Source organism: Castor canadensis, chromosome 11 (genome assembly GCF_047511655.1).
Source record: "Castor canadensis chromosome 11, mCasCan1.hap1v2, whole genome shotgun sequence".
In the NCBI taxonomy this organism is placed as follows: domain Eukaryota; kingdom Metazoa; phylum Chordata; class Mammalia; order Rodentia; family Castoridae; genus Castor; species Castor canadensis.
Window position 1 is genome coordinate 22,709,862 of NC_133396.1, and position 26,796 is coordinate 22,736,657.

Consider the following 26,796-nt stretch of genomic DNA (forward strand, 5'->3'; position numbering starts at 1 on the left):
ACTACCTACTTTTTGCTTGTATATGCCCAAATGAGGAATGTCTGTTAATTTCACATACATGCCTATAATCCCAGCACTTGGAAGGCTGAGGCAAAAGGAGGCCAATGGGGGAAACAGAGAGAGACATGGTCTCAAAAAAAAAAAAAAAAAACAACAACAACAACAAAAAAAAAACCCAACAAATACACACACACCCTTTATACTAAATCCTGTCCCTGATCTATTTATCTACATGTTCTACAAGGCACCAATGTTAAGTAATGGATTGACTCTGCACTTGAATAAGTATACTTTTGTTAGGGAATAGAAAGGATTTACTGCAAAAACATGTGTGAGAATAAAATATCACCACTCTTAAAATCTCATTTCAAAACAAATTTATCTTTTTAAAGAAGAATTAAGTAAAAATCACAGGTAATCTCACCATTTACAGCTAATTAGTGCTAAACAGCTTGCTTTATTTTTCATGTGTACAGGTGAATGTAATTACATGTTATTGATCTCTTTCTCTTTTGGCTGCGTGAGAGATCAAAGCCAAGGCCTCTTTCATGCTGGGCAAGGACATTCACGTTAGCAGCCCAAACTATCAATATTTTCTTTGAGGGTGTGTTACTGAGACTTGAACTCACAGCCCTGTGCTTCCTAGGCAGGAACTCTACCCGCAGGCCTTTTGGGTTTAGGCATTTTTTCAAATAGGGTTTCCTGTTTATGCCTGGGCCTGCCTGGACCACAATCACACTTTGTGCATAGCCAAGATGACAGATGTGTGCCACCATGCCTAGCTTTTATTGACTGAGATGGGGTCTAGTGGACTATTTTGTTAAGGCTGGCCTTGAACCTCGATCCTCCCAATGTCTGCCTTCAGAGTAGCTAGGATTACAGCTGTGAGCCATCGCACTTGACTTTAAGCTATGGATATTCAATGTGAATTATATTTTCATAAAGGAACCTAAAACTTTATGGGGTAATTCAAAACCTAAGACAACAGGAAAATATTATGTAACACAGAAATACTGTAAAGAATACAGAAGGATACAGAGATGAAGAATATTAAGCCAGGCACCAGTGGCTCATGCTTGTAATCCCAGCTACTCAGGAGGTAGAGATCAAGAGGATCTCCACTCAAACCCAGTCTGGGGAAATGGTTGTTAAGACCATCCTGAAAATATCCAACACAAAACAGGGCTGATGGAGGGGCTCAAGATCTGCTTAGAGTTCTTGGGAAATCCTGTCATCAGTCTGAGATTCAAGGGCAGGGCATGTGAGCAAGTAGGTTCACTGATTGTCAAATGCAAATGATTTAAAATATTAATCCCAATCACAGTGTTACATATAGGAAGAGAAAAATAAGACTCAGAAACATGTCATTTCATTCAGTTTTGTAAATAAATTCACATTGCCTTAAGACAAAGTGAACACTCCTTATCCCGAAGTCTACAAGTCTGTAAATACATTAACACTGCAAAAACTGTCAAGTCCACATATAACTTAGGATTTGATAATCACTACTGCAGTGGTCCACCATCAATAAAAACCCAAGGCATGACTAAAATATCTTAAATACTTCCAATAGGAAACTAAAAAGGATGAAAGAACCTGAGATTCCCCCACCAGAGAATATGTGTAATTACAGAAGCTTTCATATGAATTTTATTTGTTGTTCAAATATACTCCAAGAGTTTGTGTATTCCACAGCCAGAAAAAAGAAAGCACAAGAGCTAAGGTGGTAGACAGAATGCTTCTATAATCCCTTTCTCTCCAAATCAGGGACCCAGAGGATTATCTTTTAGAGTAATCTTAGTGTCACAAAAACGAGGGCTGCTGAACTGTTATTTTTTTCTTTCTTTTTTTTTTCCTGGTTGAAAGAGCAAGGTGTACAGCATAAAAAGATTAATGCAGCAGTGAGATTCAAATTTTATTCATAAAGCAGTTATCTTTCTGATTTTGTTATTCCACCCTCTTAGCCAGACTACCAAGTGTGTCAAATAGCCCTTGAAGAAAAACCAGATTAAACTGAGAGGATTTTATGGGAGTATATTTTTCTGGGGGGTCTAAGAAATAGTGTCTAGATTTGTTTTACCAAAAGATAGGTGAGTAAAAGGAAAAAGGCACAAAAAAAAATTTAGATTCTTATCTGCAAGGTGTGTGCATTTTTACTTTAATCATTAAATCAATGCCTATCAGATCTGCTTAAAAGACCATTTAAGTATTTCACATTTGTTTGGCTAAAAACTTTAATAGTTCAGTTTTAGCTAGATATTCCCTCTGCCAAAAATTACCAAAATGAAAAGGCTTTCTGAGTGACAGGAATTCAACTTTCACCAAACTTCTCACCTGGATTCAGCTTCTGCATATCTAAAATAGGGCCATGTGTGTCAATTTCTTATGTCTGTAGGTCAATAATAAAAGAAAATTCCTACACATATTTTTAAAATTTCAAACAGCACAATGCTGTTACAAGTCCAATGGACCTAAAGTTCAGATTTATACTCACCAACACTGCTGAAAACATATACCTAGAATCTAAAAGATGGCGATTAACAAAAACTGTCTTGTACATTCTTCCTACTTAAGTTATTTATCTGCAACACAATTTACTTTAAAAAGCTTAATTAGTTAACATTAAATATTGTAAGGTCAGGTTATTTCCTAGCTAGTATCTATACCCCTTTACTCTCTATTCTCAAAATGTTGTCAGGCAAGAACACTACTCAACATTCCTGGAGACTGCAGAAATTCAAGGAAAATAAAAGTTATTTCTGCCACACCAATGGTAAAAAAATGTTATCTGAAAGTGTTTAAAAACAGCAATAGCTTACATTTTTAGCATGCCTTTCTTCTGAGAAAGCATTAATTCTTTACTTAATAGTTCAGTTGTTTTTCCCATCATTTCTGTACAGTGGGATGAGTATGGGTAAAACAATAAGGCCTGAGATGGCAGAGTGGCTCAAGTGGTAGAGTGCCTGCATAGCAAGCGTGAGGACCCGAGTTCAGACACCAGTACCATCAACTAAAAAAATGTTTATGTGTCTGCTTATTTTTTTTTGCATAAAAAAACACAGCAAGGATAATCCAAAAACTAATGAAATTACCTATCTACAGTGGGTAAATGAGAACGGGATGAAATGAAGGGAAAAAACCGAAACAGGGTAACAGATAACCTTTCTGTTATGTATTTTAGAAACATTCTATTCACGACTAAAGAACAATCAACTTTTGTTTGAGGGTGGGTGGACGTGAATTGAAACATCATAGTTACAAATGAATCAAATCTATTATAATACAACTTATCAACCACACTGAGAGGTGTGGGGAAAGAAAAGATCTAATTTCAGAAAACAGTGCTCTTTGACTATATGTTACAGAGCTAACATTGTGCACACAAACACTGAATTCTAGTTAGTAAATTTATTACTCACAAAGCATGAGAGGGAATTATGAAATTATTTTACATGGGTACAGTAATGAACAAGTAATTATGAATAAAGAAGGAAGAAGGCTATTGTATTGGACTCACTGTTTTGGGAGTACTGGGATTTGAATTCACGGACTCTTCTTTACCCGGAAAGTGATCTATCACTTGAGCCACGCCCCCAGCTGAACTCTGTTTGAGACAGAATCACCCCAGGTAGTGCTGGCTGGCCTGAAACTATCAGTCCTACGGCCTCAGTCTCCAGAGTGCTGGGATTACAGGTGTGTTCCACCACATTCTGTTCATGTTTTTTAATATCTACAGATGAATAGGTAATAAAATAAAAATAGGTGTGTGTGCATGGATATATGAGCATATACACATAAGCTTCCTAGCTTTGAAAATTCTGGAGCCAGACACAGCAGCAATCAGCCTAACTCCACCCAGATCTTGGTTTACAAACACTGTTCTCCAAAAAAATAAAGCCAGGGCCTGAGCAGGCAAACCACAAAATGAACTTGGAACATCATCTGGTGTCAGAAAAGTGAATACTCAAAAAGTGAGATGGCATTTTGAAAGGTCACAGGACACAATCTGAAGGAGCTCCAGATGCCCAGAGTGGATACAACTATGTAATACTAGTAATAGATTATGACCCATAGAATAAAATTAGTATCTACAGATCTATTCTAATAGAAATAACTGAGAAAGTAGGGAAGACAGGTCTTCTTAACAAAATTTCAATTAATAAACGTAAAGACTAGCAAATCACCATTCCAACACAGTAACCGTGGGGAAAATGCCACGTAGGTGAAAGGTATAATGAGCAACAGAATATCTGCATAGTATCTCCCCATGGGATAGTTATTCATTACAATGGAAAACCACTAACTTCATAAGGGAGAAACCTGGTAGGTAGTACCTTAAACAAGTGAATCAACCTATCATCACTAACTCTCATACAATGCATTGAAAAGGGCCTAATACCACTTCCATGATTTTTACAAAAAATGCACTATTGCTAATACAGAAAAAAACAATTAGAAACTCCAATTTGAGGAGCATTATAGAAAACTGACCACTAATCTTGAGTCAAGGCCATGAAAGACAGTAACCTTCAGGCTGAAACTCTCGCAATTGAAAGAGATACGACAAATAAATGCAATGTGGGATTCTAGAAAACAAAAAAGTACCCTAGGGAAAAAATTAGTGGAATTCTAATAAAACTTATACTTTATCAATATTAATTTCAAGGTTTGGTAATTTGCGATAGTCACTATGGCAAAACATAAACTTCAGGAGAAACCAGGTAAAGGGCATATGGAGATTCTGGACTATTCCTGAAACTTTTAAGTCTGAAATAATTTTTTGAAAAATGTACTGGACACAGTGGCGTGCAACTGCATCCCCAGCTACTCAAGAGGCTTAGGAAGGAGGATGGCTGAGGTGAGGAGTTAAGTGCCAGCCTAGTCAACAAAAAAAAGATGCAGTCATTAAAGAGATTGAAAAATCTACCGTTAAATTTATATGGAAACACAAGAAGAGGCCACGAATAGCCAAGGAAATACTCAGTCAAAAGAACAATGTTGGAGGTATCACAATACCCGACTTCAAACTATATTACAAAGCAATAACGATAAAAACAGCATGGTACTGGCACCAGTGGAACAGAACAGAGGACCCAGGTATGAAGCCACAGAACTATAACCAACTTGTCTTTGACAAAGACACTAAAAATATACGATGGAGAAAAGACAGCCTCTTCAACAAAAACTGCTGGGAAAACTGGTTAATATCAGACCCCAAACTCTAAAGTTGGTACAGGAAAGAGTAGGAAATACTCTGGAATTAATAGGTATAGGCAACAACTTTCTCAATGGAACCCCAGCAGCACAGCAACTAAGAGACAGCATAGATAAATGGGACTTCATAAAACTAAAAAGCTTCTGCTCAACAAAAGAAATGGTCTCTAAACTGAAGAGACGACCCACAGAGTGGGAGAAAATGTCTGCCAGCTATACATCAGACAAAGGACTGATAACCAGAACATACAGGGAACTTAAAAAACTAAATTCTCTCAAAATTAATGAACCAATAAAGAAATGGGCAAGTGAACTAAACAGAACTTTCTCAAAAGAAGAAATTCAAATGGCCAAAAAAATACATGAAAAAATGCTCACCAACTCTAGCAATAAAGGAAATGCAAATTAAAACCACACTAAGATTCCACCTCACCCCTGTTAGAATAGTGTTGGCGAGGATGTGGGGAAAAAGGAACCCTCTTATACTGTTGGTGGGAATGTAAACTAGTACAACCACTCTGGAAGAAAATTGGGAGGCTACTTAAAAAGCTAAACATTGATCTACCATATGATCCAGCAATACCACTCTTGGGGATATACCCAAAAGAATGTGACTCAGGTTATTCCAGAGGCACCTGCATACCCATGTTTATTGAAGTACTATTCAAAACAGCCAACTTATGGAAACAGCCAAGATGCCCATCAAGAAAATGTGATATCTACACACAATGGAATTTTATGCAGCCATGAAGAAGAACAAAATGTTATCATTCGCTGGTAAATGGATGGAATTGGAGAACATCATTCTTAGTAAGGTTAGCCTGGCCCAGATGACCAAAAATCCTATGTTCTCCCCCATATGGGGACATTAGATCAAGGGCAAAAACAAGGGGACTGGACTTTGATCACATGATAAAAGCAAGAGCACACAAGGGAGGTATGAGGATAGGTGAGACACCTAAAAAACTAGATAGCATTTGTTGCCCTCAACGTAGAGAAATTAAACCAGATACTTTAAAACGACTGAGGCCAATAGGAGAAGGGGACCAGGAACTAGAGAAAAGGTTAGTTCAAGAAGAATTAACTTAGAAGGTAACACACACGCACAGGAAATCAATGCGAGTCGACTCCCTATATAGCTATCCTTATCTCAACTAGCAAAACCCCTTGGTCCTTCCTATTATTGCTTATACTCTCTCTTTGACAAAATTAGAGATAAGGGCAAAATAGTTTCTGCCGGGTAGTGAGGGGGTGGGGGGAAGAGGGAGGGGCGGGGGGGTAAGGGAGGGGGTGAGGGAAGGGAGGAGAAATGACCCAAACTTTGTATGCACGTGAGTAAAATAAAAATTAAAAAAAAAAAAGATGCAGTCACCACAAGAAGTATTTAAAACAAATGAAAAAAATTATTCAGCATTAATAAAACAGATTTCACTTACACATAAATTTATCATCTACAGTTTCCTGTCAGCAACAGATATGGTTCACACTTCTTAAGATATAAAATAATTGTGAATTAGCCCAAGTATCTATTATCTCCTCATATAAAAGTTACTTACAGTTTCCTAAGCCAGGTGTCAGCACCCTCCCTGCTAGAACTCCCTACACCATCCTTCAATAGTCAAAACAGTTACATCCTTTTCTATGAAACCACCTTTCCTGATCTCCATTAGAAGAGCTAAGAATTCCTCCCTCCTGCTATACATTATATGCCTGCCAGAGGAGATAAAAGCATTCAGGGGGACATACCTAGTTCTACTTATACATGATTTTAGGACACACGGTGTAGAGCTCAGAACAAGAGTTTTCACTAAGCTAAGTATAAAGTGTTAAAAGCATATTACACAGATTAAATTATTATTTATTAACACTAAGGAAAAAGGAACAAAGCCCTATGTTTGGCGACATGTTATGGGAAACATTTTCATGAGTAATTCACTGCACATACAAACAAAAGCCTCAAAAATCAAATATGTTAATATTAATATTTCTGCTTAAAAGGTTAAGATATTCATACTCAATGAGATTAAAAATATGAACTCATAAATATTACTTTAGGTCAAGTTTTTCATTAAATGAGTTTGATACAGAACTTAAGGAGGAAAATACTTTTTTCCTCATAAATCTATGGATTTTGGGAATGCAGATAAGGGGACTGAGAACTTTTGCTATTATACTCACTTCACACCACAAAGGTGTTGAATATATGCAATAGAGCCACATTAGTACTCTGACGGCATTAGTATTATTTAAAAAAATTACATACAGCAATAGTACTCCACAGAAAATCAATTTAAGAAATTTAACATAATTTACTATCCAAATCACACAAAACTGAATAGAAAGAAAAGTCCACATAGATAATATAAACTAGCTTAAACAATCATCCCTATTTGATTTAAACAAACAAAAAAACCAACACACTCCATACTTTGAAGGTACCAGGAATTAAAGAGGGAAGCAAAAAATTCTATGTGAAAAATCCTCAAGCTAATGAAATAATATGAGCAACTGACTTGAAAAGTGAGACCCAAAATTACATCTAGAGCATACTGAGAGGAAAAAGGAGGAGACTTAAGAGCGTAAACAACTCTTTCTTCTTCCCTTTCTTCAGTCTTTCTTTGGAGACAGAGTCTCACTATGTGACCAGTTGGTTACAAATTTGCCATCCTCCTGTGTCAGTTCTGGGATTACCAGCATGTGCCACCATATCCAGCTTAAAGAAGTTTTCTATCTTATGATAAGAATCAATAATACATTATAACCATATTTATCCAGATACAGCCATAATAAACATAACTTATGCCTTATTCAACTATCAGTTGAAGGCAGCACAAAGTAGTATATGTGAAACTGACTTGTTGCCCCCAGAAAAACATCTCCAAATTTATAGAATATACTCAAACATAAATCTTAAGTAAAAAAATTCATCTTGCTGTATTTTATTTCTCAGACTTTTTATTGCAGGTAAAAGATTTATAAAATTCAAATTTCTTGCTTATTTAAAGAAGTATAAGACTTATAACTATATACTTAGAAAGTGGTTCACTCCCAAACCCACCTGCTAACTGAAATGACCTACAGTTGGTTATGTAAACCACTCTCAGAAAGACCCTATGACAGAAGAACAAAATATTGAAGCAAACTGTCAGAACTGAAGAGGGACAGTTCTATAATAGTTGAGAACTTCTACTATCAACTATCAATAATGGATAAAACAACCATACAGCAGAAGATAAGCAAGCAAACAGGGGACTAAACCCAACAACATTCATTTACAGAAAATTCTACCCAAGAGCAGCAGGAATCAAGTGCACACAGGTTATGTTCCTCAATAGAGTACATGATAGGCCACAAACTAAGTCTCAATATATACATGAATTTTGGGTTGGGACTGGGGTTTGAACTCAGGGCTTCATATTTGCAAAGCAAGCACTTGAGACATACCTACAGTCCCATTTGCTCTAGTTATTTTTGGAGACTGGGTGGCCTCCAACCACAATCCTCCAATCTTAAACTCCCAAATAGCTAGGAATATAGATGGGAGCCACTGGCACCCAGGTAAGTTTCAATAAATTTTTAAAAAGAGATTATGTAGGGCAGAGGGAAGGGGGAAGAAATGACCCAAGCATTGTGTGAACATATGAATAAAATAAAAATTTAAAAAAAAAAAAAAAAAAAAAAAGAGATCATGTGAAGTATCTTCAACCACAACAGGATGAAATTAGCAAACAGAAAAACTTCTGGAAATTAAACACTGTTAAAATGACCAATGGATCAAAGAAATCAGGAAGGAAATTAGAGAGATAGGGGAAAGGGAAGCTCAAAATAAGAGGGAGGGACAGAGACCACAAAAAACCAACATTCTAAAGCTTATAGGGAAAAGTGAAAGTGGTAAGAGGGAAATTTCTAGCTTTAAATGCTTACTTTAAAAACTAAGATCTTAATATATAGGGAACTTAAAAAACTAAATTCTCCCAAAACTAATGAACCAATAAAGAAATGGGCAAGTGAACTAAACAGAGCTTTCTCAAAAGAAGAAATTCAAATGGCCAAAAAACACATGAAAAAATGCTCACCATCTCTAGCCATAAAGGAAATGCAAATTAAAACCACACTAAGATTCCACCTCACCCCTGTTAGAACAGCCATCATCAGCAACACCACCAACAACAGGTGTTGGCGAGGATGCAGGGAAAAAGGAACCCTCTTACACTGTTGGTGGGAATGTAAACTAGTACAACCACTCTGGAAAAAAAATTGGAGGCTACTTAAAAAGCTAAACATTGATCTACCATATGATCCAGCAATACCACTCTTGGGGATATACCCAAAAGACTGTGACACAGGTTACTCCAGAGGCATCTGCACACCATGTTTATTGCAGCACTATTCACAATAGCCAAGTTATGGAATCAGCCAAGATGCCCCACAACTGATGAATGGGTTAAGAAAATGTGGTATCTATACACAATGGAATTTTATGCAGCCATGAAGAAGAACGAAATGTTATCATTTGCTGGTAAATGGATGGAATTGGAGAACATCATTCTGAGTGAGGTTAGCCTGGCCCAAAAGACCAAAAATCGTATGTTCTCCCTCATATGTGGACATTAGATCAAAGGCAAACACAACAAGGGGATTGGACTTTGAGCACATGAGAAAAGCGAGAGCACACAAGGGAGGGGTGAGGATAGGTAAGACACCTAAAAAACTAGCTAGCATTTGTTGCCCTTAACGCAGAGAAACTAAAGCAGATACCTTAAAAGCAACTGAGGCCGATAGGAAAAGGGGACGAGGAACTAGAGAAAAGGTTAGATCAAGAGGAATTAACCTAGAAGGTGACACACACGCACAGGAAATCAATGTGAGTCCATGCCCTGTATAGCTATTCTTATCTCAACCAGCAAAAACCCTTGTTCCTTCCTATTACTGCTTATACTCTCTCTACAACAAAATTAGAAATAAGGGCAAAATAGTTTCTGCTGGGTATTGAGGGGGCAGGGGGGAGAGGGAGGGGGCGGAGTGGGTGGTAAGGGAGGGGGTGGGGGCAGGGGGGAGAAATGACCCAAGACTTGTATGCACGTATGAATAATAAAAGAAAAAAAAAAACTAAGATCTTAAATCAACAACTTAACTAGAAAAGAACAAACTAAATCCAAGGCTAGCAGAAGGAAACAAAGATGAGAGAATAAATAAATGGAACAGACAAGAGAAATCAATGAAGCCTAAAATTGATTCTCTGAAAAGCTCAACAAAGCTGACAAACCTTTATCAAGACAGGACTAAGAAAAGCCAAAGACTCAAATTATTAAAGTCAGAAATGAAAACTGGGACATTACTGATTTTTTAGAAACAAAACAATTGTAAGAGACTACTATACACAAACAAATTGGATAAAATGGACAAATACCTAAAAATACAAAACCTACCAAGGCTAATTTATGAAGAAATAAATATCTAAAGAGATCTAAAACTAGTAAGGAGGTTAAATCAGTAACCAAAAATCTCCCAAAAAAGAAAAACCCTGGACCTGATGGCTTCATGGATGAATCATAGCACGCATTTAAAGATTTCTCCCCCTTTCTTAAAACTTTTCCAAAAACGTGAAGAGAAGGGAACACTTCTTGACTCACTCTATGAAGCCAACATTACACTGACACCAAACTAAAGACACTCCAAGAAAACTATAGATCAGTATCTCTATGAACACGGACATGAAAACCACACTCAGTAGTAGGATTATACAACACGATCAACGTGATATATACCACATTAACTAAATGAAAGAAAAACCTAATCATCTCAACTGATACAAAAAAAAAATATGGTGAAATTCAACACCCTTTCATGATTAAAAAAGAAAGTCAAACTAGGAACAGAAAGAAACTACCTTAGCATAACAAATGACAGCATAAAAATTCCTCATTGGTGAAGACTTAAAAAAATTTTTTCCTAGAAGATCAGGAATAATACAAGACACCTGCTCTCACTACTTCTATTCAACATACTACTGGAAGTTCTAGCAAAAGTAACCAAACAAGAAAAAGAAGTAAAATGCATCCAGATTGGAAAGAAGCAAAATTGTCTCCTTGGAAATACCACCATTTTATACATATAAAATTATAAACAGCGCTGAAAAGCAGAAAAACTTAAGAATGAACTTAACCAAGCAGGTAAATGATTTGTACAATGAAAACTACAAACATTGCTCAAAGAAATAAAAAAATGAGAAATAAATGGAAATGCACACCATGTTCAGGAATTACAAGACAATACTGTCAAGACAGCAATACTAAGAAAAATGACCTGTAGATTCAAAAGAATGCCTACCAAATCCAATGGAAGTTTTTTACAGAAGCAGAAAAACGTTCGCCCTAAAAATAATCCATATACAATTCTCAAAGGACCCCAAATAGCCAAGACAACCTTGAAAAAGCAGCATAAGATTGGGGAATTCACACATCCTAATTTCAAAATTTATTACAAAGCTTCAGTAACTAAAACAGAGTAGTATTGGAATAAAGACACATACAGAACCATGGAACAGAGCCCAGAAATAAACTCTCATGTACATGATCATGATTTTTGACAAGGTTGCAAAGACTACTCAATAAGGACAATCTTTTCAACAAATGGAGCCGGAAAAGCTGCATATTCATGTGCAAAAGAATAAAAGTGGGCCCTTTTCTGAATCTCTAAATCCACATATGAAAACTAACTCAAGAGCTGGCAGAGTAGCTCAGTGGTAGAGCGTCTGCCTAGCAAGCGCAAGGCCCAAAGTTCAAACCCTAGTACTGCAAAAAAGAAAACTCAAAATGGATCAAAGGGGCTGGCAGAGGGGCTCAAGAGGTAGAGGATCTGACCAGTAAGCGTACAGACATGAGTTCAAATCCCAGTCCCACCAAAAAGAAAGAATCAAAAACCTAAATGGTAACACCTAAAACTAAAACTCCTAGGGGAAAAAAAAAACAAAAAAAAAACCCCAGAGTAAAAGCTTTATGACACTGGATTTAGCAATTATTTCTTGGATGGAACAACAAATAACAAACTGGAGTTCATGAAAATTTAAAAATGCTGTGCATCTAAAGACACTACTGCTGGGTGTGGTAGTGCCTGCTCATAATCCTACTACTGAAATTCTAAGTTCTAAACAAACAACTGTCTCAAAAACAAAGGCTGGTTCAACAGGCAGAGTCACTGCCTAACAAACAAAAGGCCTTGAGTTCAAACTCGAGAACCACCAAAACAACAACAAAATTGACTTAAAAGATATTATACATTTTTGGATATGAGTTCATGTGCGTGCGTGTGTGTGTGAGTGTGTGTTTCATTTAAACTTCCTTGAAGTATCTGGTCCTCACACTCCATTTTCTTCCTTTCATTTTCTTAAAGAGGACTGTGATATATGTATAGAAATCCAAAGATATTTTCCTGTATTTTCTTTTAGAAGTATTCTATTCTAATTTTACCTTTTACATTTGGATCTACACTATAGTTCAAGTTAAATTTTGTATACAATGTAAGTTGAAAATCCTTTTGGTTATGTTAATCCAATTGTTGAGCATCATTTATTGAAATGATCCCCTGTCCTCATTGTACTGCCTTGACACTTTTGCTGAAAATCAAATGACTGTGCATGTGTGAAATTCTCTCTATTCTATTTTATCAGTCAATTTGGTATATATTTTGGGAATACCAAACTGTTTTCCTGACTGCTAACTCTTTAAGGTGTGAAGACAGGTAGTGTGAGTGGAGTATAATAACTCCAGCCTAAGTTCTTCTTCAAAAAAAAATTTTTTTTGTAAGAAAAAAATGTTAGATGTATGAGGCAGGGTCTCACCTATGTAGCTCTGGCCTTGAACTTTAGATCCTCCTTCCCTACCTCTGTAGTGCTGGTAATACAGGCACGTGCCACCATGTTCAGATCTAGTCCTTGCTTTTAAAGAATAAAAAGTATTTGTTTACACACACACACACACACACACGAGATTATTTAGTAATTGGGGGTTAAAGCATATTGGGAGGATGAGAGTAAGTTACATGCAAACACTGCATCATTTTATATAAAGATTTGTAGTCTAGGATTTTGGTATTCATTGTGGGGAAGGTACATGAAAACAGTGTGGTCCTGGAACCAATCCCGAGGATACCAGGGGATTGTTACTTTTCCTAATCTCTGTCTTAAGGAATTTCAACATATTGTTTATGTAGCCAAATTTACTAGCATTAAGTTGTTTGTATAATCATTTTAATATCTGCAAGAACTATAATAATGCTCCTTTTCATTTCTCATGTTGGCAATTCTATCTTTTTTTTTTTAGTTTTGTTAGTGTGGTTCATCATCTTTACCTATCTTTTCAACAGACAAACTTTTGCTTTCTTCACTTTTTATTTTTTATCTGGTTTCTATTTCAATGATTTCATCTCTTATTATTTCCTTCTTTTTACTTATTTTTGGACTTCGTTTACTTCATCTTCTCTAGTTATTTTAATATAGTTGATATTAGACCTTTCTTTGCAACATAAGAAAAAAAAAAGCCTTCTCTTTAGTATTTTGTAATTTAAACTGTGATTTCCTCTTTTACTAGTGAATGCTTTTAGAAGTGATACATTTTCAAATACTTGGACTTTTGTAGATGTCTTACAGATAGTGACTTCTAGTGTATGTATTAATACAAACAACTGTGCCAAACTTTAATATTTTGTAACTTAAGACCTTATAGCCCAGCATACACTCTATTATGGTATGCACTCCAATTACAGTGGAAAAAGAATCTGCAATTGTTAGATGAAGTGCTTTATAAATGTCAATTCAAGGCAGCTGGCAGTTGTACCGAACCATTTACATCTTCACTTTTTTTTTTTTTTAAATCATTCTAACTCCAAATATGATCATGGCTTTGTCTTAGCTACATAGTTTTATACTTCACATTTGAACATCTTCATTTATGACTCTTATGTCCTCTTGGTGAGCTGACCATTTTATCACTACACTCTGTATCTGGTAATATGTTTGCTGATATTAGTAGTCACAATAGCTTTCCTATGCTTACTGTTCACAAAGTGTGTGTTTTTCTGTCATTTTACTCCCTGTCCAACTAGAATTTCCTTTTTTTTTTTAATGGTTGTACTGGGTTTGACTCAGGGCCTCTCTACTATCTGAGCCACACCCCAGCAATCCAATTGACTTTAGTTGCCTTCAACCTAGTATTTCTTCAACACTTTTTTTCAGTAGATATATTCTGCCAACAAAATCCCACAATTTTCATTTATCTAAATGTCTCTGTCTTCATTTAAAAAAAAAATTTGATGAGTCTTCCTCTCTCCCTGAGCCCTTTACTGCCCTGTATTTTTTCTGATACAATACACCCATCCTTAGCACCGGTATTCTATTGCATGGAATTTATCTGTTTTTTTCCTGGGTACTTTCAAGACTGTTACCACTTTGCTTTTCACTATTTTTGTCCATCATGTAGTTTTTTGGCTTAGTATTCTCTGAGTTTTTAAAATCTATCTTTAAGTTGATATCTCTAAGTTGATTTTTATTTTTTCCCATCAAAATCCCAGCCACTGTTTCTTCAAATTTTAGTCTCCTTTTTTCTTTTCCTTCCTTTCCTTATGACTAAGCATCACATTATCCTACTTATTCGTATGTGAAACACATTTTTCACTGCAGAAACTCTGGATTCAGTTCACTTTCCTGGAAGCATGCTGATTTTTTTTTTTTTGTGTGTGGTACTGGGGATTGAAAACAGGGTTTCATGATTGCTAGGCAGGCCTGTACCACCTGAGCCACTCTGCCAGGCCAAGAGTGCTGATTCTTGGTCTACTAATTGGTCATCTTGATTTGTGGAGTTGGTATTTGCTTTCATAGAAGGATATTGGAGTCTACTGTATTTTGGTTTTCTCCTTAATGCTACAGTGAATCACTTAGTCCTGTAAAACATTCTGTAATGTGGAAAGAGTGAACTTTCAATGCTTAAAATCCAAGGTATTCACCAAGTCTCACTGGAATTCAAATTCTAAATCATGCCTTGTCAGCAGTAGGTAGTAACTACATTAGCTCTTTCAGCCTTAAAAATATTGTTTTGCACCAGGCCATTTCAAATCACTTCAAAACATGTGCAGTTTGGGGTTAGCTCAGGATCTGAAAAGATTTATACAGATTGTGGGTCTAAAGCCCTCCTCTACCCACTAATGCTATCTTTGCCACTATTACCTCCTCAATTTCTGGACGTTCTGAATTCCATTCTCTGACTATATATAATAAGCCAATGATACTATGGCTCTCTGGTTGGATGCTAGAGACCCTGTGGTACACAGACTGAAAGGATCCTCACCTGTTCTTTAGAATATTTTTTGTCTAAAATTTTGTTGCCCTTCTTGATTAATTTTAAAATGTTTTCTTCACTTACTAAGATGCTATGTTCCATATTAGATCTTCTCTGGTCGTTGCTTTTCCTTAAATGGGAGAAAATGGACTGCTATTTATTTGAAAGATGTAGGAGGGAGGAGGGAAAAGAGAAAGGGCATGTTTCAGAACACTGGAAAGATACTCTCAGCAGTTTTTTTACACATTCTCTTTTCAGGGAACACTGTCTGTTTTTATAAACAGTCTTAGTTCATATCCACATTTATTTGTACACAGATTACTATCAACAGCTAAAAGCCAAAGGCATTTACTTTCTTTCTTCCAGAGCCTTACCTTTCAAACTGCCTTTGAGTTAGAAGACTGAATCCCTTAAAAGGGGGGTGGAGGAGGGCATATTTCCTAGAAGTTCCTCCTTATATCTTACTTTCTTCTTCCTTAATACTCTATGGCATAAAAACAGAGGCCACTAGCAGGCTGAGGTAGGAGGATGGAGAGTTCTAAGACATCCTGGGCTACATGGTAGACCTTGCCTCAAAAAGAGAGGGAAGGAGATGTGCTACAAAACAGATTCTGCCTCAAAAGAGGGAGGAGGGGGTGGCTACATAGCAGATCCTGCCTCAAACAAGGCTTACTTAAGTCTGATCACAGGTTGGGGCATTTTAGAAGAACTTAGCTTCAGTGATATCTGTATTGTGCTATTGGTTCTGACAAAAAAAACAATTCATTTTGGAAACAAGGCAAAAAGACTGTGTTCTTTCAGTTTAACACTGGAGCATTATCTAATGAGCCCACTGAAGAGTCATCAGACTATCCACAATTTAACTTTGCTTTACCTACTGTAATTGATTAGGGCCTAAATGGCTTAAGCTGGGTGTTTATTGTACAACAATATTTGTCTCTACTTGAAGACACAACACTGAAAGTTATGAGACTATTTTAAATGTGAAGTTTCTATATGTTGTGAGTAATGAGTCTAGCACTGTTCCTTTTAATAACTCAGTATCTGGTGACATTATTACTAATTTTGCAACCACTATAATTCCTTCTTTATCAGTAAGTGACTATCTATTTTTGAGAATTATGTCTATGTATATTGACAGCTCTAAAAATGCTTCGTGTGATTTTTTTTGTGGTTATTAATTCCACTGAGTTTCAGAAATGAGAATATAAAAATAAAAAAAATCAGGTATTCTGATTCCAAATACTCAGTAATTTCAAATTTGAGCTGGCTGTGGTTTCTTGATGATTAAGAGCTATCCTAAAATTCTCAGGTCAGCTACACAACTTGCAAGAGGGGCCCCTATGTTACCCTATTCAGAAATTCAGATTTTGAAATGTCAACAGCGATAAAAGGGGATACAGTACCCTTTCTTCAGCCAGTGCAAGGATTCTAGTTACAAAGAATAAACTGGGTTCCAAAGCTACACCCTGAGTTCTCATCCATTGCCCTTTTCTTTTATACTTACCAATTTATCAGTCCCATGATCTGTCTTCACCTCAGAACTAAGTGGAAGAAATAAGTCTGTTGTATGCTCTGGGGGAGGCACCTCCCCAAGAACTACCAACCCCTGTAGGAAAGAGAGGAGAAAAACAGCATAAGTGGTATAAGTTGCAAAATTCACTTAGGAATTATCTCAAATGGGTTGGGGGCAGGGAATTGTTTTACCAGAGCTTTTCCCCTTATCTTGTGATTCAGACACAAACTGCACCACCAGCAGTTTTGCTTTCTCATAGGCTTATTTCAATAAAAAGCCTAGCAGTAGCAGACTATTCAGGTCCAAGTTTCCTGTCTTGCACTTGAATGGTATGACCTACATGGTCAGCCATTTAGAACCTTTTATTCAAATCCTCCAGATTTAGAATCTATCAGATTTTATATAGTATAGTCTCTTATACTATATTACTAACTATACTCTACTGAATTAACATCAGTAATGGATGTTTTTTAGTTAACTTGATCAGAAATGTAGCTTAAGGATTAGTAACTGAATGTACTACTATTATTAATGAGGAACTCAACCAATTATATTTGAGCAAACAAAACTGAGTGAAACAAAGGTGAAACCCTTCCTACAATTAGAGACAACATCTTAAAAACTGCCCCCAAAAGCACCTGTTTCTTATAAATAATAACCTCAGTTTATGTTCCAACTTGGCAATGTCAAATTCAGAGCTTATGTTCATCCCAGGAAATAATAGAGAACAAACTAGTAATAAACTCTTAATGGAAATTGTGTTAGAATAACCTGGAGATTATTATTAAAATATACCTGACAAGGCCTAACATCAAATCTACTCAGTATCTTGGGATGGGGGCTGCATATTCTACATCTTTAAAAAGCTCCTCGATTAAATCCTAATGTAAACTCTGAGTTGAAAAATACTGCACTCTGCCAGGGTATTTACAGGGCAGCTTACACGTGTAATCATAGCTACTTCAGAGGATCTCCATTCAAGGCTAACCTAGGTAAAAAGTTCACAACACCTCATCTGAACCAATAGCTGGGTGCTGGTGTGCCTGTCATCCCAAGCTACGAAGGAAACTGAGATCAAGAGAACTGCTATTCAGGTCAGCCAGGGCAAAACAGTTTGCAAGAACTTATGGTGCCCTGCCATAAGAACTTATGGGAACTTATGGTCCCCTGCCATTGCAGCAAGGGGAGGGAAGCAAAATAGGAGGATGAAGGTCCAGGCTGGCCTAGGGGAAAAAGTGAGTCCCTATCTCAAAAATAACCAAAGCAAAAAGAACTAGAGACATGGATCAATAGAGTACATGTCAAGCACTGAGTTCAAACTTGCTTTAAACAAAACCAAAACCAAAATATGTATTTATCTATACAGACATATAGATACAGATTTCAGGGACTAGAAATTCTAAATGTACTTGTTTTTATTTCCTACTTCATTATAGTAAGAGACTTTTCTGAGCAAAAATGATCAATCCATCCCTGAAGCCCTTTCTAACTAAAAACTCTTATGAAATAAGGGATGAGAAAGAGATGAAAAGAAAAAAATAAAGAAGAGAGAGAGGAAACTGAAAAATTTTCAGTTTCAAAAAGGAAAAAGTCTTAGACACACTGCCAGATGTCCTGGAGTACGGCAATTATATCTTACATTTTATGTGTTTAAATCTCATTTCTACAGCAGAATCTTACCCCAAACTATTTATTTCATTTAGTATTGTCTGAACTGGTTGCTTAAATGTTATAGGGCGATAAAGGATGTAGGTAAAAAGTTGTATCTTAACAGGTCAACTAAAGGTGGGGTCTAACTATTTTGTTTTTACTTTTGTTCACTTAATCAACCGATCATTTATACATCTGTTATACTGTTTTAAAATTTTTTTTTAAATTTTAATTGACACATAGTAATTATACATATATAAAGGATACGGTGTGGCATTTCAATATAGGCATACAATGTGTGAAGATAAGGTTAACCAGCAAATCACCTCACTTCTTTATCATTTCTTCATATGAGGAACAGGAAATCTTTTAATCTAGCTATTTTAAAGTATTCAATCATATTAGCTATAGTTATCCTACTGGGCTATTAGGAAGAAGGTATTCTTCCTATTTAACTGCACCCCTTCCTGAACAAAGTTAGCATGAGACCCTACTGGAAAAGCAAAGGACCGGAGGGATGGCCCAAGTGGTAAAGCACTTGTCTTAACAAGCATGAGGCCCTGAGTTCAACTTCCAGTACTCCCAAAAATAGCACACATAAATGCATACATACAACTTTGAAGGTAATAAGGTAATACCTAATTTCTGGTGGAACAAAAACTGGTTTCTAAATCCTAGAATTACCTAGCAGTTGTTTTCAGATACTTCCTATTTGGAATATGTCATTTAAAGAAAATTAATATAAACACACAGCAAAGAAAACCCTTAAAAAAGAAGGGGTAAACTATCCTACCAATCTCCTGCCCAAGTATTTAAAAATATTAATGCTAATGTGAAACAAAGTACATCCTTAAAAAAGAAAAGCTTCACCATCGCAGGAATCTCCCACTCAAAGACAAATTTATAACTCAACAACTGATCACCAAATCTTAATTCAGCTCATGGAAAGGCCTGTACAACCCAGGCAATTCTGGCAAATCTTGGAGAATGGGAAATGGGAACACCAAACACTATACTAAAACACTGGTGTATGTCCCTTCCATTTCAGTAACTCAAAAAGTAACCAAGCACTTAAAGCAACTGCTAACCTGAGCAACAAAGTTGGAGCCAGATACTCAAATCTCAGATCTGCACTCACTTGGATGTATGAGCATGCACAAACTACTTGACCTCTCTCACCCTTCATTTGTTTATATTTAAAATCAGACAACAGCAAAATGTTTAGTGTAGTACCTAGCACAATGTAAGTGCTCCAGGATTCTATTATTACACTGCTACATAAAACCCAAAAGCATGTTAATGTATCATTGGGGTGAAAGTCCATGGCTTAGTTGTTCAAATGGGTGGAAGACTGTCTTCTCAAAATTTTTGATCATTCAGAACTTGTGAATGTGACCTTATTTGGAAGCAAATAAGGTCTTTGCAGGTGTCATCAAATTAAGATAAGCCCATGAGTGTGGGTCCTAAATACAAAAGAGAAATTAGGGCAAAGATACGCAGAAAAGAGACTGTCATTTGAAGACAAAGCAACAAGAACTTGAGCATTACAGCTATAAGCCAAAGAATACTTCCAGCAACCACCAGAAGTCAGGAAAAAGACAAAGAAAGATTCTTCCCTAGAACCTTCAGAGGGAGCATATACCTGCCTGCCAACTTCTTGACTTTATTTAGACTTTTAACTCCAAGAACTGTGAGAGAATAAATTCCTATTGTTTTAAGCCTCCTAATTTGTGATACTGTCTAATGGAAGCCAAGGAAATGAATATAATTGTCAGAAGACATTCTATAAATATGATTTAATAAAATTGTGAGTTTTCTTGATGTATTACTTATTGGGGCTATCAAACTAATTTTATTAGTTCTATTAGTTCTAATCAGAACACTGTAATAGACACTGAACATTCAGACAGCAGACAAAGAAAATGTATTATAAAAGATTATCTAGCATGCCATACTTTACAGACAAGAAACTGAGGCACAGAAAAGTTAAGTGGCTTTGTTTCCCATAGTCATATAGGGATCAGGTAGCAAAGCCAGGACTAGAATCAAGATTAAAAGCGCATGTTTTACAGATCTTTATTAATTATGCTCTGAATGACAGAACTCTTGAGTAATCAAAATATATACAAAACTCCAAAATATTTATTTTCCAGATGAGAAGTAGCTCAGTTTCCAAACACTGCAATGCTGTTACAGCTAAGTGATGAGTTAAAGAAAAAATCAAGAGCCAATAGTGAGGTCACACTATCTTTTCATATGCAGCTACTAAGTCTGAAAGCTGAAGTATAGTGAACAAAATACTTCTCTGATGTGCACATCAAGAACAAAAAAGTAAGCCAGGGATGGTGGTGCACAAGCAGAATCCCGGCTACGCAGTAAGTAGAGACAGGAGGATTAGGGTTTGAGGCCAATCTGGACAAAGTTAGTGTAAGATGCTATTTGAAAAACAAACTAAAACCCAAAAGACTGGGGATGTGCTCAAGTGGTAGAGCATTTGCCTAGCAAGTATGAGGCTCTGAGTCAATCTCCAGTACCACAAAACTAAGTAAAATATCTATGCCTTTAACTCAGGTAAAGATGTTAGTATCATGTTTTATGGTATTAATTTAAATAAGCATAATTTAGTCAATAAGGAAAGGTATACAGCCAATAAAAGTAACATGTTTTTCTCAAAAAAAAAAAAAAAAAAAAGCAGAGAAATGTTCAGGGTCCACATGTAACATGATTATGTTTAAACGAAGTATTTATGTGCCTAGGAGAAAAAAACAGTGGGAAAAAGGCCCCAAAATGTTTGTGGTAGTTTATTTTGATTTTGTTGTTTTGAGTGGTGGGAGTGGGAAGCAAAAATCTAGACACATGTAGACCCATGTTTCTTACTCTTCTGTGTAACTTTTATCAACTCTAAGTCATACTCATTTGAATCAACATGCAACTCACAACTGCAGTTATGCCCTAATTATTATCACCACTTTGTGTTACAGAAATAGGTGCATCTTATAATCGAGAGCAACTTACATTATATGAAATGTGATAGTTTTAAAGTGGAGAACTAATAAGTAAATATAAACCAACATACATAAACATGTTTTTGAATGTATATAAAATAGATGCAGCAACAAATGACTATATTGTACTAGTATCAATTGTTACTAAAAGAGTCTAGTTCTCAAATATAGAAATTCTCACTTAACTACTGGCTATAAAAACTTAGACAGAGATAAGTTGTCCTTTACACAGAAAGGCTGAGTTTTTCTGCTCAGGATAGGTATACCATGTCACCTCCTGCTATTCTGAGCCACCACTCAGGAAAATAAAAATCTTTATCATCAATGTCTAAATTTGCCTAAATTACCTACTAGAAAAAAAATCCTTATTCTTTTCTCACAAAAGAGAAGTTTAGCAGTAAAACAGGAAAGTACCTCATCAAAAAGCAAGACGATGAAGTCTCAATAGATACCACCCCTTTCCCATAAATGAAACAAACATGATAGTTACAATGGAAGTCTTACATTATACAGCTTCCTATTCTTATTGGTCCAGATACCCCCCACTGTTCTGTTTTAGACACATGTCAATTAAACATTATATTCTAACAATGTCTTCTGTACTATAATAAGCACCAGGCTCTTTCATTAAACCACTATAGATCATTAAACTATTTACCTTGACACAGTGAAGAGTTATTGAAAGCGTGGAAGGGAATGGAAGAAAAGGGATAATGGTAATTTTTAAGCTGGGCTGAAAACACCAGATACTTATTCCTTACCTTATTAGCACGAATCTGTTTGTAAATATCTGTTTGCTGACGAATTCGATATTCCAAGTCTGACACGTGGGCCTGAAGCCAGTTCCAGCGGCTGACAATAGCTGCCCGGTCTGCAGCCCATCTCCATTCTGACCTGCGTCTCCTAAAAGGAAATAAACTGAGTGAAATCCAAGAGTAGCAGTAACATCTCTACCAAATGGGGTGAATGAATTATCTATTGAGGCCCTTATATAGACTAATTTGAGTGTCAAAAAAAAAAGTCAAGACAGAAAGACAACAGAACCCACAAAACACACAAGGGGTAAAACCTTTCATACAGGTACTACCTAATTTAATCAAGTGGAGCTACCTCTTGGTGCTCTGATCCTGCAGCACAAATTTCCTCTGAAATTGCTTTCTATGTTGAATGAAGACATATGAGTCATTAGGAATTATCAAGAATTCAGCAAAGTCATAGGGTAAGGTAGCATGTTTCTGCAAGCCTAGTTATTCCACAGGTGGAGGCAGGAGGATCGTAAGTTTGAGGCCAGCCCAGGCAAAGTTAAAGAGACCCTATCTCAAAAATAAAAAGAGTTAGGGACATGGCTCAAGTGGTAGAGCACTTGCCTAGCATGCCCAAGGCCCTGGGTTCAATCCCCAGTCAGTATCACTGAAATGAATGAATAAATAATAAATAAATAATGAGCAAGTGATAAGATCAAAAAACAAAAACTAACAGTCACAAGAGCTGAAAATACTCATTTTCTTAAAAAGTACTATTTGTAACATCAACAAAATGCTATACAAAAGTCTTTGTCATAAAATAATAAAATCTGAAAGGCAAAACATCAACACAGGAGATGTTCTTTAATGTGGCAATTCTCATAGTATCTATAAATTCAAAGAAATCCCAATGAAATTCCCTACACAGTTTTCAACCTAAAAATTCACATGGAAAAAAGGGCCAACAGAAGAGAAATTATGAAATGTATGATACAAATTTGAAGGACCAGATACCAAGATTTACTATAAAACTATGATAATCAAGGCAGTATAAATTATCAAATGGAACAAAATGAAAAGCCTCAAATTTTAGAATTGGATATATACATGATACAGGATTCAAATCACTGGGTACAAATTAAACTATTCAATAAATGGATATTGAAATAGTTCTTTATATGGCCAAAATAAAATTAGTTCCCTTCTTCATGATATAGTTTCATCTTTTCGAACTGCTGCATCTTTAAACTTAAAATAACAAAGAGTTTGGAAGGGATTTAGAACAAGAAGAATTCCTTAAGAATTTCAACAAAAGCACCACTGAATTTTTGCCATACAAGATATAATGAATAAAGTTAGAAGGCAAGCTACTGGTTGGTAAAGGATATCTACATCACATCTAACTAAAAATTGAATATTAGAACATAGAACTACAAGAGACAGGTTAAATAAAGATAGCCCTAACAGAATAAATTCACTTAAGAGACACTCAACAGAATATGGTTAAAACATTATTGGGTAAAATGTAAAAATACCATTTCAAAGCTAGACTGAAAAGAACTCAGTCTGATAAAACCAGGGATGGGTAAGATTATAGAAAATTGCAATTTGTACATTGTTGGCAACAAAACTGCTACTACCATTTTTGAAGAGTAATTTGGGTAAGTGGAAAGAAAATATGCATGCCCAACCACCAAGAAATTCTACATCTTCATGAGGAAATAGATTTAGTTTATAATACACTAAAATATTACTATAATCTAATTCTGAAGTAGCTAAATTATAATTTCTTCTTTTAGAAGATTTTCTTACAGTAATAAAAACAAAATTTACTACAGCCCTAAATATCAGCATGAATAAATCTCAGAAGACAATGAATGGAAAAAGTACTACAATTACACACAAATAGTAAAGAAATCTAATGAAATATTGTTTACCAATTACTAGTGTTAGAAATGACTTAATGCTTTAAAAATGTCATAAATTAAGACCAAAGACAGCAAGGGTATTTCACCTTAACTTTTTTATGTTCAAACATCAGTCATTCAAATCAACCATTGTGATTAAGCATTACATAACGGTTTATCTTCTTTTAGAAACAAGCATCTTATCGTTCCCTAGTCCTGATACAATCAGCACAAGATTAAAAAATGTATTTAAAGTAAATTATGTGTTTCGCTGTTGGCTGAGGTCTAGTTGTAGCTAAAATTGAAGGGAACTGGACTTCAAGAGATCAAAAATAAACTATGGTTGTTCCTGAGTTATAAAAATGCCCTCTACCCACTCTTTTAAAACAGACAAAGCTAGTTAACCCTATAGCCTACTACTTCTACTACTCTTCAAGGCTCACCATCTCCCTATCCTGTAAAATCTCTTGTTCTACATTGTAAGAAGCTTTGAAAATGCTAAAATGTACCCATACCCAGCACAACAATTAAAAAAAAAAATCTTGTTCTGTTTCTTTTCATTTATAAAGATATTACTATACCAGGTCCCCATTTATCACAACTGGGATACGCTTTCCAACACTAATGATACCACTTTATCAAAATAAACTCCCCTTGAGTAAACTCAAACTTTTCTTCCTGTCACTCTTAGGTTTTAAGAGCCACACAGGTCTCCTTTCTTTCAAGTCTTGAGTCTTCAAGGAAACTATAAAGGATCAAGGGCATAGGTCAAGTGATAGAGCACTTGCCCACCCTAGGCTCAACCCCCCCAGTACTACAAAACAAACAAAAACAACAACACAAGAAGAAAGGAAACTATTACAAAGGGCTATGGGGCTTGGGGTTGTGGCTCAAGTGATAAGAGTCAAGTATTTTAAGACAGCAACTGAAGCCAAAAGGTGATAATAAAATGAACATGACATCCATTTAATAATAGTTTACTCACAGACCATATTTAAAAAGCAAGCTCACAGTAAATATCCAAAATAAAATATTATTGATGAAAATCCCAACAAGAGAAAGATCATTTTCTTTGGCAAACTTATGCTATTTGCTCCTTGGTTACCCTTGGTGGACAAAGAATTCTAACGCTCTCCCATAATGATCCTAAGCTAGCTCATGATAGGTGTTCCAGGACACCAACTACTCTAAACTGTCAGGAAAGATGAAACCTATTTGTTATCTCTGAGTTTAAACACCTTACCTAAAAGAATTTTTTCATTACTTTCTTGTTTACTGTCAAAGAGGTAGCAACACACTTTTAAAATGTGTCTGAAAGTTTGAAAATAAAGGAAAAGAACATTCCTTAAAAGTATTTTGATTCATAAGAGAGGACACACAACATTTCTCTTTGATGTTAATGAAAGTACCTTTTCAACTTAAAGTCAGAAGTAATAGTAAATGGGATGGGGTGGTGGGGTACAGCACTTCCTTAGCCTGTAGGAGGCCCTGGCCTCAATCTTCAGCACTACTACCATCATCAAGGTGGGGAGAGGGGATGAGTATTATTCTTCTAAAATTCCATTAATATTCTTCTAAATTACAATATAAACTGAGCTCCCGATAATACTTTTTTGGAGACTGGCCAATGAACTAATTACAGAAAGATAGCAGTAAGGAAGCCCTACTAGAAATTCCCATCTTATGAACAGCTTTCATTTTACAAATACATCTTTTATATGATGGCTTAGTACTAGAAGTGATTTCCACTAGAAAACTGCCACACACATACACTGTTGTTATTCCAGGATATTGCTTAATCTCGAATTGTTAGTAATGAAAGATGGAAAACCCCACCCCAAGTGTTGACAAAGTATCTTGTCTGAATACCAGCAATTATGAGCAGAATGCTGAACTGTCAGCAAAGCTGAGAATTATGAGGTTAAGAAGTCTGGGAGTAAACTGTGATGCTACTACACCCCAGTTGCAGAGCAGAATACCACAAAACATTACAAGAATAAAAGTTCCTTCTGCCTTACTTAACAAAAACAAGCCACAGAAACTAAGTTTATCAAAGGTGGAGACAGACTGCCCCCAATAGACAAATTATACATTTATTACAGCTAAAGAACAACAGAAACTGATTTAACATTATGGACATAGTTGAACTATTACACAGACTTCAAAAAAAAAAAAAACCACAAGTCTGAGGTTGCAGAATGATACTTTAAATAAAACGATGATTGGCTTCTAATGCAGTCATTATAAATAATGGAAATAAAACATGGATTCCAACACTGATGAGTCAACTCTTTCCTTGCTGGTTCTGTGCTAAGAATTCATAAAGCAATTGTTTTATCTGTGCGTCTGAGTAGGAATATTAATTTGCAACAATATTTTTCTTTGTCCCAGTTTATTACCAAAATATTTGTTCACATGCAGTGTAGTTCA

General features: G+C 35.8%; 1 protein-coding gene across 7 annotated transcripts in view; it reads right to left on the bottom strand.

Moving 5' to 3' along the window:
- Kansl1 (KAT8 regulatory NSL complex subunit 1) overlaps positions 1-26,796 on the bottom strand; it is a 163,597-nt gene that overhangs the window by 37,794 nt on the left and 99,007 nt on the right. For all 7 annotated transcript variants that reach the window (XM_074045823.1, XM_074045822.1, XM_074045817.1 and 4 more), the window contains 2 exons: positions 22,478-22,619; positions 17,053-17,154 (listed from right to left, as the gene is read on the bottom strand). In XM_074045823.1, coding sequence (XP_073901924.1) covers positions 17,053-17,154; positions 22,478-22,619 — 244 coding nt within the window. The remainder of the gene's footprint in view (positions 1-17,052; positions 17,155-22,477; positions 22,620-26,796) is intronic.